This window comes from Melanerpes formicivorus, unplaced genomic scaffold, assembly GCF_026170545.1.
Source record: "Melanerpes formicivorus ecotype bairdi unplaced genomic scaffold, bMelFor1.0.p_v2 SCAF_6, whole genome shotgun sequence".
NCBI lineage: Eukaryota > Metazoa > Chordata > Aves > Piciformes > Picidae > Melanerpes > Melanerpes formicivorus.
The window spans coordinates 9,452,199-9,468,368 of record NW_027142358.1 but is presented as its reverse complement, the minus strand read 5'-3'; the positions used below and the strand labels follow the sequence as shown (position 1 = coordinate 9,468,368).

At 37.1% G+C, this 16,170-nt stretch overlaps 1 protein-coding gene across 2 annotated transcripts in view; it reads right to left on the bottom strand.

The window, feature by feature from the left end:
• The window catches only part of LOC137441799 (adhesion G protein-coupled receptor A3-like), a 257,730-nt gene that overhangs the window by 208,007 nt on the left and 33,553 nt on the right, over positions 1–16,170 (bottom strand). For both annotated transcript variants that reach the window (XM_068139605.1, XM_068139606.1), the window contains exon 2: positions 9,268–9,339. In XM_068139605.1, coding sequence (XP_067995706.1) covers positions 9,268–9,339 — 72 coding nt within the window. The remainder of the gene's footprint in view (positions 1–9,267; positions 9,340–16,170) is intronic.

The following is a 16,170-nucleotide window of genomic DNA, read 5'->3' as shown; positions in this document are numbered from 1 at the left end:
GAAGTGGGGAAGAAAACTGCCCACAGCTGTTATATTACATCAGCTTCCCTAACTACTTCAGACAACTCATCTTGGGGATTTTTTATTTTTTTTATTTAAACTAAATTGGCATAAAATATAGCCTTTCTTTTCAAGTTGGGGTTTTTTTGTGTGTTTTCTTTTTTTCTGTGAGGGTGGTGTGTGTGTTGCCTTTTCTTTTTTCTCCTGCCTTCTCAGAGACTACTGGTGAAGTGTCAGAGAACAAGCTATGCTTTCTGCAGGCATCCCCCATAAGTTTTGATGACAACAAGCTTCCAGGGTCATTGCATACTCGTGTTTGCATCAGAGCTAGTCTTACAGACGTGAACTTTTGGAATAGAATAGCCTTTTTGTTGTTTGTTGTTTGTTTTTTTTGCTTACAAGTAAGCAAATGAGAAGTGTCTGCCAATTAATAAAGTAAAAGATAAGAGCTTAAAAAAAAAAAACCACCACCACACCCAAAAAAAGTTATCAGTAGAGCCAAGAGAACAACAGGGGTTTGGAACTAGATGATCTTTAGAGTCCCTCCCAACTCAAGCCAATCTATGAATTCTCTGAGAACAAAGGATGGAGTTTGAAGCTTTCCTTCTGAAACTGACTTCTACCCAACAAGACTGATGTTGAAATGTTCCGATTCAGAAGCACCAAACCTCAGTCTTCTTGACATGCTATAGACCACACTGCATATAAACACAAATATTTTTTTGAATTTGAAAACATTATTCCATCAATAGCCTACAGCTGAGGGACCAAAACCACAAAGCACTGAACACAACTACTCTGTCAACTTACCCTGCAGCTCATTTCACAAGATTACCTCAGTTATCAATCAACTAACACTGATTTTTATCAGGTTGGCATCACAGTCTGCTGCGCTGTGATTCCACACAAACCACCCTTAACCCACATTTCTGGGTTTCCTACTTCTCCAACCAGTCTGACACTTCTTTATAGAAAAGACAGAGAGCTTGTATCCTGCCTAAGTGGTACAGATCAGCTTTATCGTTTAGGAAAGCTTCTATACTATGCAAATGCAAATCAGTTGAAATTAAATACTGACATCTGTGACAAAGACATTCCTGAACTGCTGTGTCCCCACAGAACATTTTTATTTTGCCACGCTAGCAATTCCAACAAAAATCTGTTTTGTTAGTGAAAAGAAAATGCAAATAGCTACACTCAAAAGTATAGCAATGCAACCTGGCAAACCACTGTCATCTTACATATCATTACCATACCACATACATACCAGCAATTGGCAACTTCATGCCCAAGCTGCAACCATGTAATCTCAGCAACACAAGCAGAATGGCATAAATGCCCATCATGCCAAAGAGCAGCATCAGCAGGGGAATGCAGTGTGACAAATCTTGTGTCTCATTATTAAATTAAGAGGAAAGACTTGGCCTTGTAGATCACCTTGTTTCTATCACAGGAGGAAAAATAACACCACAAGAACCAGCAAAAGCAATGTGGCAGTTTAAGCCCCCCCCAAAAAAAAGACACTTAAGGTTGAAAGATGGGAACACTTGGATCTGGACCCTTGCACTAAAACTATGGCAATCAATTTATTAAGAAATTTTGCAGGTTTAATACTGCTATTTTTAAATAGCACTATAATGCCCCAAAAGGGAAACTTCACCTTTTAGAATTACTGGGGGGGTTTATAGATTATGCCATAGCAGCTCTACTCGACTAGACATATGCAGTATTTTCCCGGTGTCTCATCCTCTAAAGTACAAAATATGTGACATCTAACAGTCTGTATAGTGACTTTGTACTGGTAAATAAGAAATTATTAAAGGAAAAAATGCATTATCTTTCTGTCAGTCTACATTACAAGTGCTTTGATAGTTACTTTGTGCTTGTATGACTTTGAATATATTTGCCTATTAGAGAGGGGGCAATGTAATTTTCCTTTGAATTTTTAACTCCTCTGGCAGCTATATGAAGAATAATGCGAGTTTTACAATTCCTGAGATAATGCTAACTCTCTCTGATGCTGCACACTAGGACAAAGTAGGTTCTGGATTTCAGAGAGTTTGGGGAGGTTTTTTGTTGGGTTTGGTGAGTTGGTTATTTTTGGTGGGGGGAGATGGGAGCGGGAGAGGGAGGTGAGGTGTCAAAAAATGCACATATTCAACTTCTGCACAACTAAATGAGTAAATTATTGCTAGTCACAGGATGCAATTGAGAGATCCATAAAGCATTACAGTATTAAAACAACAAGGTAATTTTTAATTGTTTGCCTTCCTTGGCTTGTGACATTGACTGGGCCACTTCCTCTAGTTCCTCAAAATTTCCATGCAACAATAGCAAATTAGATATCCTCCTTCCATGCAAGTCACTAAAATATTCCCTTCAGCCAAATAATATTGATGTTGAAATGCAGGTCACCCTGCAATCCTTCTACACAAGGATCAACAGTGGTTTTCTATTCCATGATATTTTCAAAGCTGCTTATGTAACCCAGCAGGTATTCTCATCAAAATACAGTAGTCAGGGCATCCATGGGCCACTCTCATTTTATTCTTACAATACTGGACCCAGAAGATACACGTGCATCAATTGGGTGTGGTAGTAGTACTAGGAGAGTTATAGTTCTGCAAATCCAAATTCCTAATGCAGGGTTAGCATTTGATTCATTACATTCACTCTTGCTCATCACATTTCTGATATAATATCATTCACATTAAAAAAAAACCAAAACATTCGACAGGACAGCTACAGCTGATTTACTTTCATTGAAAAATAAAAATTACAAGTAGATCTACTTTCTAGCAGGATTCTAACAATTTTTAATGCAAATAGAATAGAATAGGATAGGATAGAATAAACCAGGTTGGAAGAGACCTTCAAGGTCATCGTGTCCAACCCATCATCCAACACCACGTAATGAACTAAACCATGCAACCAAGCACCCTATCAAGCCTTATCCTAAAAATATGTTAATACAAGTGTTTTATATATGGATCCATCTTGTTTGACAGTCATACCACATAATGTTAATGGTAGAATAGACTAAATTTATGTTTGGACTAAAACTGAGCCTAAAAAGTCAACCAAGACAAGAGGATGACCTCAGCCACATCCCCTGCAACCCTGCTAGAAGTTGTCACAGTCCTCTCAGATACAGACATGTGGCTGCACTGTGTCAGTCTTCTCACTAAGACAGTAAGGAGACATCATCAAAGATGACAGCTTGAGAGTTGTCTCCATCCCTGGGCAAGATCCATGTGCTATTCAGCATACACCATGCTTGGATTAGTGTCACGGGATTTAATGAGTTACTTCAGCTGTAGTCAAAGTTAAGAAGTTTTCTGAAACAGGACAATTTGCTGCTGTAGAACCTGCCTTTTCACTGCTTACAAAAAAAAAAAATCAAAAATGTGAGGTTTATATTTGCTAAAAAATTTCACTAATAACTCAGTTTCCTGTGATGCATGGAGCTGCACAAAATACTTTGACCAGGCATCAGTATCCTCTCTCTGCACTAATGTATCTGAGACCATTAAGGCCACTTCCCAGTCAGGCTAGGAGTACAAAAATCAAACTCAAATAAATGGTTCAGTGCACGTTCAAAATGTTAAATAATTGGTATTACATAAGCATCAATGTAGTTTTTCTTACAGTGTTTTCTCTCTCTAGATGTGTTAGGATACCCCAGCATTATTAGATCTGGAGACACTCGGCAAGCAGTACCATTTCATACACTAAACACAGAGCTAAAGAGAAAGAACAAGTGATGTGACAAAAATTGAATGAAAATTTATGGAAAAAATATAGAATAAAAGGGTGCCTTAATTTCCAGGCATTTGTCTCAATCCCTTTTTCAGGACTCAAAGAGTCGTTTGTTTGACATCAATATATATGATATTACTTGACTGTTATATATTTGTTACAGCTTACATAAGATTCCCTATTTTCATAAACATCTTTATGATTAAGAAGGGTTAACTGCTTTTAAGTAAAAGATGTAGCAACTAAGAAGGTGTATTTATTCAATGCAATGCCTAAAAACCAAGATTGGGTGATGAAAAAAAGATATTTATTAAACAGCAAAGTCATCCAACTTAAGGACTCAGGTGCAAATTTATTCATTATGAATAAGAAAATTTTACCTAAGTAAGGTGATAAGGGAAACTTCTCATTACATTTTACTTGCAATTTAAAAAAAAAAAAAAAAATAGTAATTTCTCTTTATGTTAATGAAGAGCCCATATTTGAGGCCACAAAAAATACCTTCCAAGTGAGGGACTGAAAATGTTCTGGTGCTACAAGGATCTTTCTTTTCAATCTCTTTTCTCAGACTCATACTAATACATGCCACTAAAATCGTAAGATATCACAATTATTCCATAAAATCCCATTGCTATGGGATGCTGACATGCATTTATTTAGCAATAAGTCATTTAAATGCTATAAACTTTATTTAGAGTTACACGAAGTTAGGTATCTACACACATTCATATAACTGGACATATGTCTTCTGGCTGCATTAGAATGAATGTGACATTGGCATTGTTGACTAAAATGACCAGAGGCAGAGGGCCAAGCACCAAAGCCAGGCAAAATTTCAGAGCATCTGGGTTGTTATCACAATAGAAGACCAGCAACAGCAAATAGGGAACAAACCACAGGATGGGTAAGGAATCCAGTCCTAACTAGACAAAGATTAGACAAAAATCTCTTTCAACATCTAATCATTACATTTATGACCAATGAAGACAGCTAAGCAGATGTGTATTTAACTCTGATAAATATAGCCCAATTTACTACCTTAATGCTCATTTTCTTGGTAGAAGTTCATAGAATCAACCAGGTTGGAAAGGACCTCAGATCATCAAATGCAACTTATTACCTAACACCTCATGACAACTAAACCATGGTTCCAAGCGCCACACCTCCAGGAATGGTGACCACCTCCCTGGGCAGCACAATTCCAATGGCCAGTTACTCTTTCTGTGAAGAACTTTCTTCTCACCTCCAGCCTAAACTTCCCCTGGCACAGCTTGAGACTGTGTCCTCTTGTTATGTTGCTGATCACCTGGGAGAAGAGACCAACCCCCACCTGTCTACAGCCTCCATTCAGATAGTTGCAAATTGCTTCTCTCCATGCTCCAGGATGAGCCTTAAAAATATTAATTTTACAAAAAGCTACTCTAATTTTAGATGATAATTATTATATTGGTTTCTTCCCTCTTTCTGGCCTATCTGCTGCTGGACATGTTCATAGCTCCTCTCCCCTTCACATTTGTAAAGCTCTTGTGTATCTCAGGGGTTGCGTCAAACTTGTTATTTACAATAGAAGCATCTCAGAAAGATCACAGTACTTTAACTTCAGTAATTCATTAATTTTCAGAGCTTTTCTTTTTGAGCTTAATATTTATAATTGCCTTAGTCCTGAATATATTGCAGACAAGCACACTTAACACTGATTTATAAAAATGCCAGCTATATTAGCTGCGTGTAGAAGTGACAAAGGCAACTATCCTGCTTCATGAAAACACCAGCATCATGATAATTAGAATGACAATCTCCTAAACTGGTACTGAAACCAAAAAGGTAATTGAAAGTTCAATGAGCACCAAGAGGAACATGAATTGTTTTCAGTCTAGTTTGGATTATGTGCACAAAGCAGTCTTGATCATCCCCCATGACTATTTCCACCCTCTCTTACCTACAGGAATATGCTCAACCACTTCAAACAGTAAAGCAGCATAATGAGTTTTCTGCAAACAATTACAAGAGGTCAACACAGTAAGAAATGTTTTATTTAATAAAAACTTAGATTTCCCCAGGACTCCCAGACATATTACTAGACAAGGAAAAATAATGGTTGGAACATACGTACTTTTGTTCCTTGAGAATATTTAAGGTGAATTTAAACAATGAACTTGCTTGCTATCATTATCAGCTAAACCTGGAGAATTTATTAAATCCATATGGGATCTAAAATACAAGAAAAGGTGGCAAGAAAACTTCAGATGTTTGACAGGAGCTTGAACGGATTTTCCTTTCTCTGTAATTTTCCAAAGACAAAAACTGCATAAAACCAAACGAAAAGTTCCAAGAATGCCATGTCTACTTCCACAACAAACAGTTCTAAGAAATAGATTTTAAAATTGACTTTTTCCTAACCTCACAGCATTTCTATAACCATGGTTAAGTAGCATTTAAAAATCAACTAATGTGGTCACTTGAGATCTCCAAGATTATTAATCTGTTTTCTGTAAAAAGCACATGTATCATAGTGTCAGTCAGGGTTGGAAGGGACCACAAGGATCATCTAGTTCCAACCCCCCTGCCATGGGTAGGGACACCTCACACTAGATCAGGCTGGCCAGAGCCAATGCATGAAGTTATGGGCACACTCCTTAGTGGAGTGTGTGGAGTGGATCTTGGCTGTCAGTCTGAAATACTAATAGTTTTTAGTAACAGGTATTTTTCTGTATTTACACCTAATTCTAAATTTAATTTATGAAGTGTCTACCTTTAAACATGTCACATATGTATTGAAATTTAAATCTAACAATTTCTTCAAGCATATTTCCAATCCTTGACAGTACCTAGGAAGAACCTTGGTTTCTTCATGTCTGGATGTGTCCCCACACACATTTCAAAAGCATACATAAGGAAAGAAATGAGGTAGCCAGTAATTTAAAGAACATAAACTGCATGTTTAAAGAAGCACATCAGTACATCTAAATGTACAACCTTTGCATTTTACCCTTCCATCACTGGAGTTTTGGCAAAGAACATCTAAATACCACATTTTTATACCAGCTGTTTAACAACGGGTTTTTTTTTCCTATGCTCTAATTTGTTTTTCTTGCCTTTCCTGCCCTTTCATTCCCTCAAGTTAATGTGCTATTACTTCAACTGCACAGCACAATATACAGTTGCAGAATGTCATACTTAAAGTACATTCTTTGCAATCTTACCTAACAGTGAGGACAACACACAACTGTGTAGCACTACCACACAGTTGGTAACTTTACAATACAGAACACTTAGTACGCACAACCTAGGTGTGACCTAGTTGAGTAAGACTGATCTATACAGCTGAAAAAATAATATTGAAACAAAAAATAAATTCAGTGCCAAATTCTTACAAATACTTCAGCACCATTTGCTTTGTTTAGAAACAGGCCTAGGAATACTGGGAAAATGTAACAGCAAGTTTCTGTAAAGCATTCACTGTTGAAGCATTAGTGCCTGGCATGCTTTTCTTCTGGGTCAACTGTGAAAAATGTGTAATCTTGCTTAGTGATCTTTCATCCTGATTTCCCAAGGAAACACTGCTTATGCAACGATGGTCTGTTAGTGTATGTTTGTTTATTTTTATTTGCTGGTTCCCTCCCAACAGCTTCTGAACCCATTAAATAGTTTCAACCACCAGGGACAAAGGAGCAGCAATCTCAGAGGTAATTATGCTCCTATCAATGAAAACATCCATTTGGTTATGAAACAGAGAGAGACTTCACACACCCACTTTAGAAAATGCCAAGTAGAAGATTAACACCACTGTTCACCAGGAAGTCCATGACAGAAGAAGCCACGACAGATTGTCCCCAGCTAGAGGTGACACGGAGAGCTTAGCTCAGGACAGGACTACCCAGGAAATTCTAATGCAAAGGTTGCTGTAGAGGATAGGAAAATTAGTAGTATGCATAATAGGTCAGATACATACTGTTTTGTGTCAGCTGACATCAGTATGAGAGTATTAGATTTATTTTCCTAGCCTAGATCTTCACTTTGGGTCCAGCACAGCTGGAGCAACCTGACCTAACAACCTCTAGTCATAGTCCCTATAAGGACTATGGCTGGCAAAATATTCTCAAGCATAAAAAGACTTGCCACATCTGTTACTAACAATACTACTTTGCATTCATGAATTTAGTAACTACTTTATATTGTTTTCTGAAAATACACTCATTATGTAGAGCTTTTGACACAAAAATATTTTAGCTTAAGCTGCAGGAGGTGTTTAAAGATAGGCAAGACATATGTACTCATTTGAGATGCACTGGAAAAGTTGCCTAAAGATACAAAACCCAGCCTTTTTAGACATGGTCACAATTACTGTGAAATCACAGGATCACAGGATGTTAGGGGGTGAGAGGGACCTGTGGAGATCTTCAAGTCCAACCCACCTGCCAGAACAGGACAATAAAATCTAGCACAACTCACACAGGAAGGCATCCAGACAGGTCTTGCAAGTCTCCAGAGAAAGAGACTCCACAACCCGTCTAGGGAGCCTGTTCCGTGCTCTGTGAGCCTTACAGTAAAGAAGTTCTTCCTCATGTTGAGGTGGAACTTTCTTTGCTGTAGTTTACATCCATTGCCCCTTGTTCTATCACAGGGCCCAAGTGAAAAGAGGCTGCCACTTCCTTACTGACACCCAGCCCTCATATATTAGTATACATTCATTAGATCCCCTCTCAGTCTTCCCATCTCCAGACTAACAACACCCAGCTCTCTCAACCTTTCTTCATAAGGCATGTGCTCCGGTCCCTTGTCATCCTTGTAGCCCTCCATTGGACTCTCTCAAGTAGATCCCTGTCCCTCTTGAACTGGGGAGCCCAGAACTGGATGTAATATTCCAGGTGGGGCCTCACTAGGGCAGACTAGAGGGGCAGGAGACCTATGGGAGACTTATATATACAGAAAGTAGCATTACTACAGTATAGTTGTTCTTGCTTTTTTATTCCACTGAAGTTTCCAAACATCATCTTCTTAACTCCTTGGTTGTTCCTAAGTCCTCTTTCCCCCTCCAAATACTGACTAGAAATACATGGTCAAGAAGCTTTATCAATGCCATTGTCTGCTCCAGTGATAAATGCTGACCAATTTCTTTAGAACATAATTAAACTATAGACTAGAATTAAAATAGAACAGAAATGGAAGTATTGGAGACCAATGAGTTAAATAACCCAAACTACATCTTAGATATATTAGTGTTGCCATTACATATATCAGACTTCACTGTGATAATGTACACAGTGTAGTACAAGTCTTTGACTCAATGTTTATTTTAATTCCAAATTGATGACTGTGCTTTCCTGTATTTTCTACGGCCATCCCCATTCTCTTATTTTTTGCTGTTTCTTAACTTGATGATTGCCTAGAAACTCTGTGTAATGCACTTTAGAACATCTCAACTTCATTATCTTATGTTTGCTTCCATATATAAAACAAAAATATTTTTTTTTACTGAAGGTGGAACAAGGCTGACCAGTTACTCACAGTCTCTCCAGGGATCTCAGTCCAAAGAAAGAGCCATTCTTCAACCACAAGATCTTGTTGTTACTCAGAATCCTACAAGAAGTCAGGAAAGAGACTGGTTAATAGAATATGGTAATTCCACTGATTAAAACCACATAATTATAGTAAATGACTGCTCAGTAAAATACTAATCATAAAATTCTCTGCTTCATTTGCATTTTCCCATCATAGCAGTAAATAAAGATTACCATTTCCTAAAGTGTATGGTTTCTTCTTTATTAAATAAAAGCACATTCGAGACATGTATCAACAAACGAATTTTGGCTTTAACTTGAAAACTGTCACAGATAAATGCCGACACTTCACTAGCGGATTCTAAATTATGACTGGCAACAGTCGTTTGTTGGGCTTCCCAGTCAGCAAAAAGGCTGATGAAGCAAGGGATATGTTAAAAACCCTTCCAGAGGACAATACACTCTGCAGTGACTGCTGTAGCAGGTGTGTACAGAAACACCACCATCAACAGCCGAGAGAGCCAGAGAAAGTATTTAAATTTCTGTATGAGGAACAAACAAAATCCCACCCCCTCACCACAAAACCCAGACTCATTTAAAAGTGTTTTCCTATTGCAACTTCTGCATAGTAGAAATTCAATAATTAAGTTGTGCCTGGCCCATCAAGTACCACCACCAAGTACATATGAGAACTGGCACTGCATGCAAGCTATTGAAAAAGTTCATAGAATCAACAAGGTTGGAAAAGACCTCAAAGATCATCAAGTCCAACCTGTCACCCAAGACCTCATGACTACTAAACCATGGCCCCAAGTGCCATGTCCAATCCCCTCTTGAACACCTCCAGGAACAGTGACTCCACCACCTCCTTGGGCAGCCCATTCCAATGCCTAACAACCCTCTCTGTGAAGAACTTTCTCCTCAAGCTGTCTATTCTTCCTCCTTGTGCTACTGTCAGTGTCACAAGTAGCTCTAGTTTAGTGATTTTTTTCATGACTTTTCCCAGCTATTTCAGAAGCAATACAACATGAACATGCACTCATTCTGATGCCACAACTTCAAAACTTCACAATATACAAAAGAAATGCAATTTGTTACAGAAGCTCAAGAAATTGCTTTTTTTGAAAATACCTAATGATTTTGCAAAGCGCAGAAGAAATGTTTGTCTCTGAAAAAAATCAAATGTAAGCTGCTTGAGAAATGAGTCTTTTAATGTAATATTTACAATAAATTAAACTTCTCTAATGCACAAAATTCCATTTAAGAGACAGCTTACAATGAAGATAGAAATTAAAAGATTCAAAGAAATTTTATACTCTTAACTAACAAACTTGAGACTCTGAACAGATCTTTTCACTTTAGTAAAGTTTTAAAACAACCTATTACACAAGACTGTCTCCCCCTGGTTCACCTTGGGTAGGGTTCATTTTCTTCACAAGCAAATGGGGGGGAGCCACACCCAGGACAGCCAGTCTGGTCAATGGGGTATTCCAAACCATAAATGTTACATAAGAGGGGAAGCTGGCATGGGTGGCCCTGGAGATTCTCTAGAGCAGTTTTTTTGCACTGTCTTGTCTCACTCTTACTATTTCCTATTGCATATCAACTGTCAAGTCCTTTGCCCCAAATGATGCCTACTACACGAAATCTCAAGTCTAGGTGCAAAAAACACATGACACTGACCCAGAGTGAAATAATTTGATGCACAAAAAATATTGTAATGGTAATAAAATTTCAAGACTTTTTGAAATTTATTTCTACAATTCATCAACAAATGTGTAAACCAATTTTGATGTGATTTGACAGCCCCTTATCAGAGAACATGGAAAAACAGAGCAGCTTAGATTTGACCTGTGTGCTATTACATTATATTGTTACTGAATACACATGTGCAGCAACATTACTCCTCATCCATAACCAGTGAGCATAGCCCACAATTGGCAATCTGGGATCAATTATGTACACTTACACCGAGGCATCTGAAAGCACACAGAAGCCTGTGTTTACAACAAAAATTAAACGTGCTGCAGTACATGCACGGTCTATTGCCATCAGCAAAGAAACTCCACATCTCATAAAATATTCTGCTTCTCAGATTAAAAATCATATGTATGACATGAAATATTTCCCTAGTCTATCAACCCTTCACTATCATTTTAGTAATACATTTCAGCAGCGTCATGAAGAAAGCCAAACTGTTTCAGTATGTCTTACCCAACTAATTTTCTCAACTGTTTAGGTGCCCACAGAGCGACTAAGTTGGAAAATTGCTTATCTAAACTAAAAAAATGTAAACAGAAGAAATTAGCTAATTATTTTATTCTGTTCTTTCATTGAGCTTCTGTTCCAAGGCTGTACTGAACTTGTGTCAGACAAGAAAAAGTGAAATACCAAAACTAAAACTGGCCAATCCTGCAAATACTAAAAATCACAAATTGGGTCATTTGTTTATATGCTGAGAGACAATCTTTGAGGTCTATTACTAAGACATAAGACGTAAATATTTGCATTGTTTGGCATAGTCTGATTTGAAAAGATACACGCACTTCAGAACACTCATCTGGTTTACATACAAGCAGTTTGGTCTTTCAAAACTTTTCATGGTGTTTTTCCAGCTTTCTTGTTTTTTATTGCCTAGAAAAAGAGGGCAGTTTAAACTTTGTTGGCAGCTCCATGAAAAGGCAGCACAAGTCAGCAGTACATGGGTCTCTACTTTCTACCTCTGAGTCACCTCTGTGGCTCTAGAAGTGTAGACAGAAACTAGTATCATTAATTCACATAAAACAAACTCCCAGAAACTGAAGTGCTTTGTAAGTAGTAATAAATCACAATATTAAGCAGAACATTTAGTTCATACATGGAAGACTCATTAAACAGCTGATGTTCTGCAACACTGCTATCACATTTAGTAATTTGATTTTTCTGAAAGATAAACTGAGTCTTGAAAAACTACAAGAGACACCACAAAACAAAAATCATGTAAATGAAACCTTTCTTTATACCAGACGTTCACAGACTTTCACACAGAGATCGGGTTTCAAAAACTATGTTTCCTTCAGGAACTTCTCTTTCCTACAGTGCCAACTAAAATTCAGGTTTTATAAACAAAGTAGTATGGGTATTATAGTCAAAATACAGATGTCTTTCTGTTCAGAATCACAGCTTCAGAGAATCCTAGCATTCCAATAAGGTCCATAGGGGGAAAAAAAATTAAAAAAGGAAAAAAAAACAACCTACAAACCAACAATAAAATAAAAAAAACTTCATTCACTGGTTGGTACATGACATGGAAAGAATCCACCTGTTTTTAATTACCTTCAGCCCAAGAACTTGCAATGGGCTCTTATCAAGAAGGACTTTTTCAAACAATCAATGCCTGGTCAAATTGTGCCTCTCATTCTTAATGTTGAAATTACACAGGAGAACTTTGTGTATTGCTTCTTCAGAAAAGAAACAGAAGGGACACGGAATATACGAAGTAGGGCTGAAATAATTTGGAATCTCTTTTCCTTTGATTGCAACCACCTTCTTACAGAGAGATGCTTGTAATTAGAGACTTGCAGAAATTCTACAGCAAAGACCTGAGAAGCATCCTTTTCTTGTACATACACATGCAAAATTTTTGTGGATGAACACAAAGAAAAAGATGCTCTTCATGTATTTGATTTTGGACAGTTTATAACATCATTATAACTTTCAGACATAATAGAGATGCTTATTTTTATAAAAGGCTGAATATAGTTTGGATTTTTAAAACAGATCACCACCATGCATCCACCACAGTTAAGTATTTCTCACATTTTATTTATTCACAGCATTTCTACTTGTCTCTTTTTTTCTTTATGTGTTAGTGAATCACAGTGATAAATATTGCAACACGTTGCAACCAGGCAGTTGGTTTAAATAATTACCAGTTTCTAGCCATGTGCTAAGAATATCACATCTTCAGTATTTTATTTCAAGGAGAGAAACACTAATAAAATGAGCACACTAGTTCAGTGAAACTATTTTCCAAAACCAAAATCCACTTTAAGTTTTACTTCTCAAAAAAAAAAAATAAATGAAGTTTTCTGGAGATATATTTTCAGAATGTTTCTATTTTAAACATTAACATGCAAACTCCCTTTGCACTATATGTAATGATCCAAATCCCAAGTAACTGGAAGTTAAAATCATAGCCCTTGTGGGATACATCTAAGTGAAATACTGCGGGGAAGCAATTCACTAGTCAGCACCATCCCACTGATCAGAACTATGAACTTTTTGCTCACTTCATTAACCCCTTCAAATCTTATGTCTATGCTGCTCCTTCTCCTAAGACACTTTGGCAGACAGTTTACACCAGGGAGCACATTCAGAAGACTACACTAGCTTTGTCCTTTCCCAGATCTATGAAGCCCTCCATCACTATTCATAGAGACTCTGAAGCGATAGCCTCCAAATACCCTCTTTTGACCTACAGTGTTACCCTAAAGCAATACATATATGCAGCTTCATGATGTAAACATACTTCTCTGATGGGCTGTAATACAGCCTGCATGCTAATTCAGACATCCTGCACTGGAAACAAATCAATTTCATACATACATAAGGACCAAAATAATTTTAAGGAGGGTGAGCAGGCACCCTATGAAATACTTGGGCACATGTTGGGGAGGAAACTTCTTTATGTTATCAGAATAAGACTAGAATCATTTATATTGAAGTGTCAAATGAAAAACAATTTTTAAGGTTTCAAAATCCTTCTCAGTAAAACAGAACATTATCTATCCCCAAAACATCCATAATTCATTGAGAGTTGCACCATAAAAACAAATTAAGAACGAGCTTGCACAACAAAAATGGCAGGAATAGAAAGGAAAAAAGAATGCTTGGGTTTTGTGACGCATGGGGAGACACATGGAGCTTTCAAAAAAGACAGGGAGTAACTGCACTGGTTTTTTTTCCATACAAACCATAGTTGGGCTTCTACTTAGGGCTTCAACAGATAAGAACTACACAAAGGAACATCATAAAACAGTAACAAAACTAACTGAACAAGTGACAAAATGATGGAAAGCCCTATTGATAGCTCAACAGATAAAGTAAGGCAGACACCAAACAGAAAGAAGAAAAACTGTAAAATATGAGAAGTATACGTCCATTCATTATCACTACTTCTGCACAGTAATAGTGCCTGCTACTCTGTCCAATTTGAGAACACCAAAACATAGAAAAGTATGAAGATGAGCTATCAGAATATTAACAACCATCTCAAGCGACACCTCGCTTCCTTAAGGGGATTGTGGCCCACGTCACTGTCTTTTAAAACTAAACAAAGTGTGTTGTCAACATTCTTACAAGGAACCATACAAAACTCCTGTAGAAAATAACAACTTTAGTCACTTAGCACCTCTAATGCCAGCTGGTTTATCATTGTTTTGTTGAACTCATTCACTTGCAGCATAGCTTTCCCAAGCATTAGGGAAAACTGAAAAAAACTCTGAAAAATAGCTTCCATTGTAGATGATCTGTTACATGTGAAAAAACAAACAAGACAACACAACATCAACAACAACCAAAAAACCAACCAACCTCCAAACAGCTATATTCAAAATATAAGACAAACCTCTCTTTTTTTTAATCCTGGTTTATTCTATTCTATTGTCTTTTTTTTTGTTGCTTTGGTGTTTGTACTTATGGCTTTTTATCTATAGTCCTCTTGGGTGATAGACTGCTCGGTCATATTCAAACCAACAAAGCCAATGAGTTCTTGCACAAATCACACTAACTGATTTAACTGACTAAAATCATATTCAAGAGCATTTTCATGCAGGCAACATCACAATTCAAACAGTAAAACTAAATACTGTCATCATCAGCAAGACACACAACATATCCTCCCCCTAATACTTGTTCAGTGGTATTAATCCATTAATGAAAGGAAGCAGCAAGCACCACTCTCAAGTTGAAATCTTAATATGATTTCTTAACAGTGGGGGAGCTAAAACAGTTCCCAGCTTTTGAAAAAAAATCCCAACCGCTACAGGGCAACATTCATAAACTGAACAGGACAAGAAGCAGCAGGAGGCAAAGTATTACTGATAGGCTGTAGGCACTCCAGAAAAGATACATGGTTGTCAATTTTATAACTATTCCCAAGCAACAGCAAATTTCTGAACTAAATAATCCTCTTTAGTAAAACATTATCCCACCACCACCACCCCCCACCACCTCCCAGGAGCTTTAAGATATAAAGGATATATCAATAGATCAGTGAAGACCCAAAGTATCATACAGTACTCTGTGCTCAACGTTTAATCACTTGTATTCAATAAAGTCAACACCTGGAAAATTTATGTCATTAGTGGATAATCACAGAAAAAAGGTTTGATGATGTACACAGTACGTAGAATAAAATTAGGCAGCGCTATTTGCTGAAATCATGTAACACTAAGCTACTAAAGACATGAAATCTGATGAATCATTACTGGCTTACTACATGTACATATATTTGTAACATCATTAAACTGTCTAGATAGAGCTTGTTTTTAGAAGGTTTGAACTGGAGTGCAGATAACTCTGAAAAGTCAGCTAAAAACACAAACACATGATCTTTTGACAAAACAGCATTTTCATTACATCTTTGAAAAAGAGAATTTTATCCAAGTGAACTTTTTGGCTATGCCACCATGTGCATAGTCTTTAGCTGAGGGATAGTTGTGTTTAACTTTCTGCGATGAGTCCTACTGAGACTACCAGAATGATTTACATGAATTAAATTTAGCATGTGCATTAGACTTTACAGATCAAAGATTCTATTGTCAACATTTTCTTTGGAGAAAGGAAGGAATTGTTCAAAGCTCTCTCTACAACATGAAGGAAATTCTGAAATGTGAACTTTCAATAAAACACCATATCTAAAGGATAT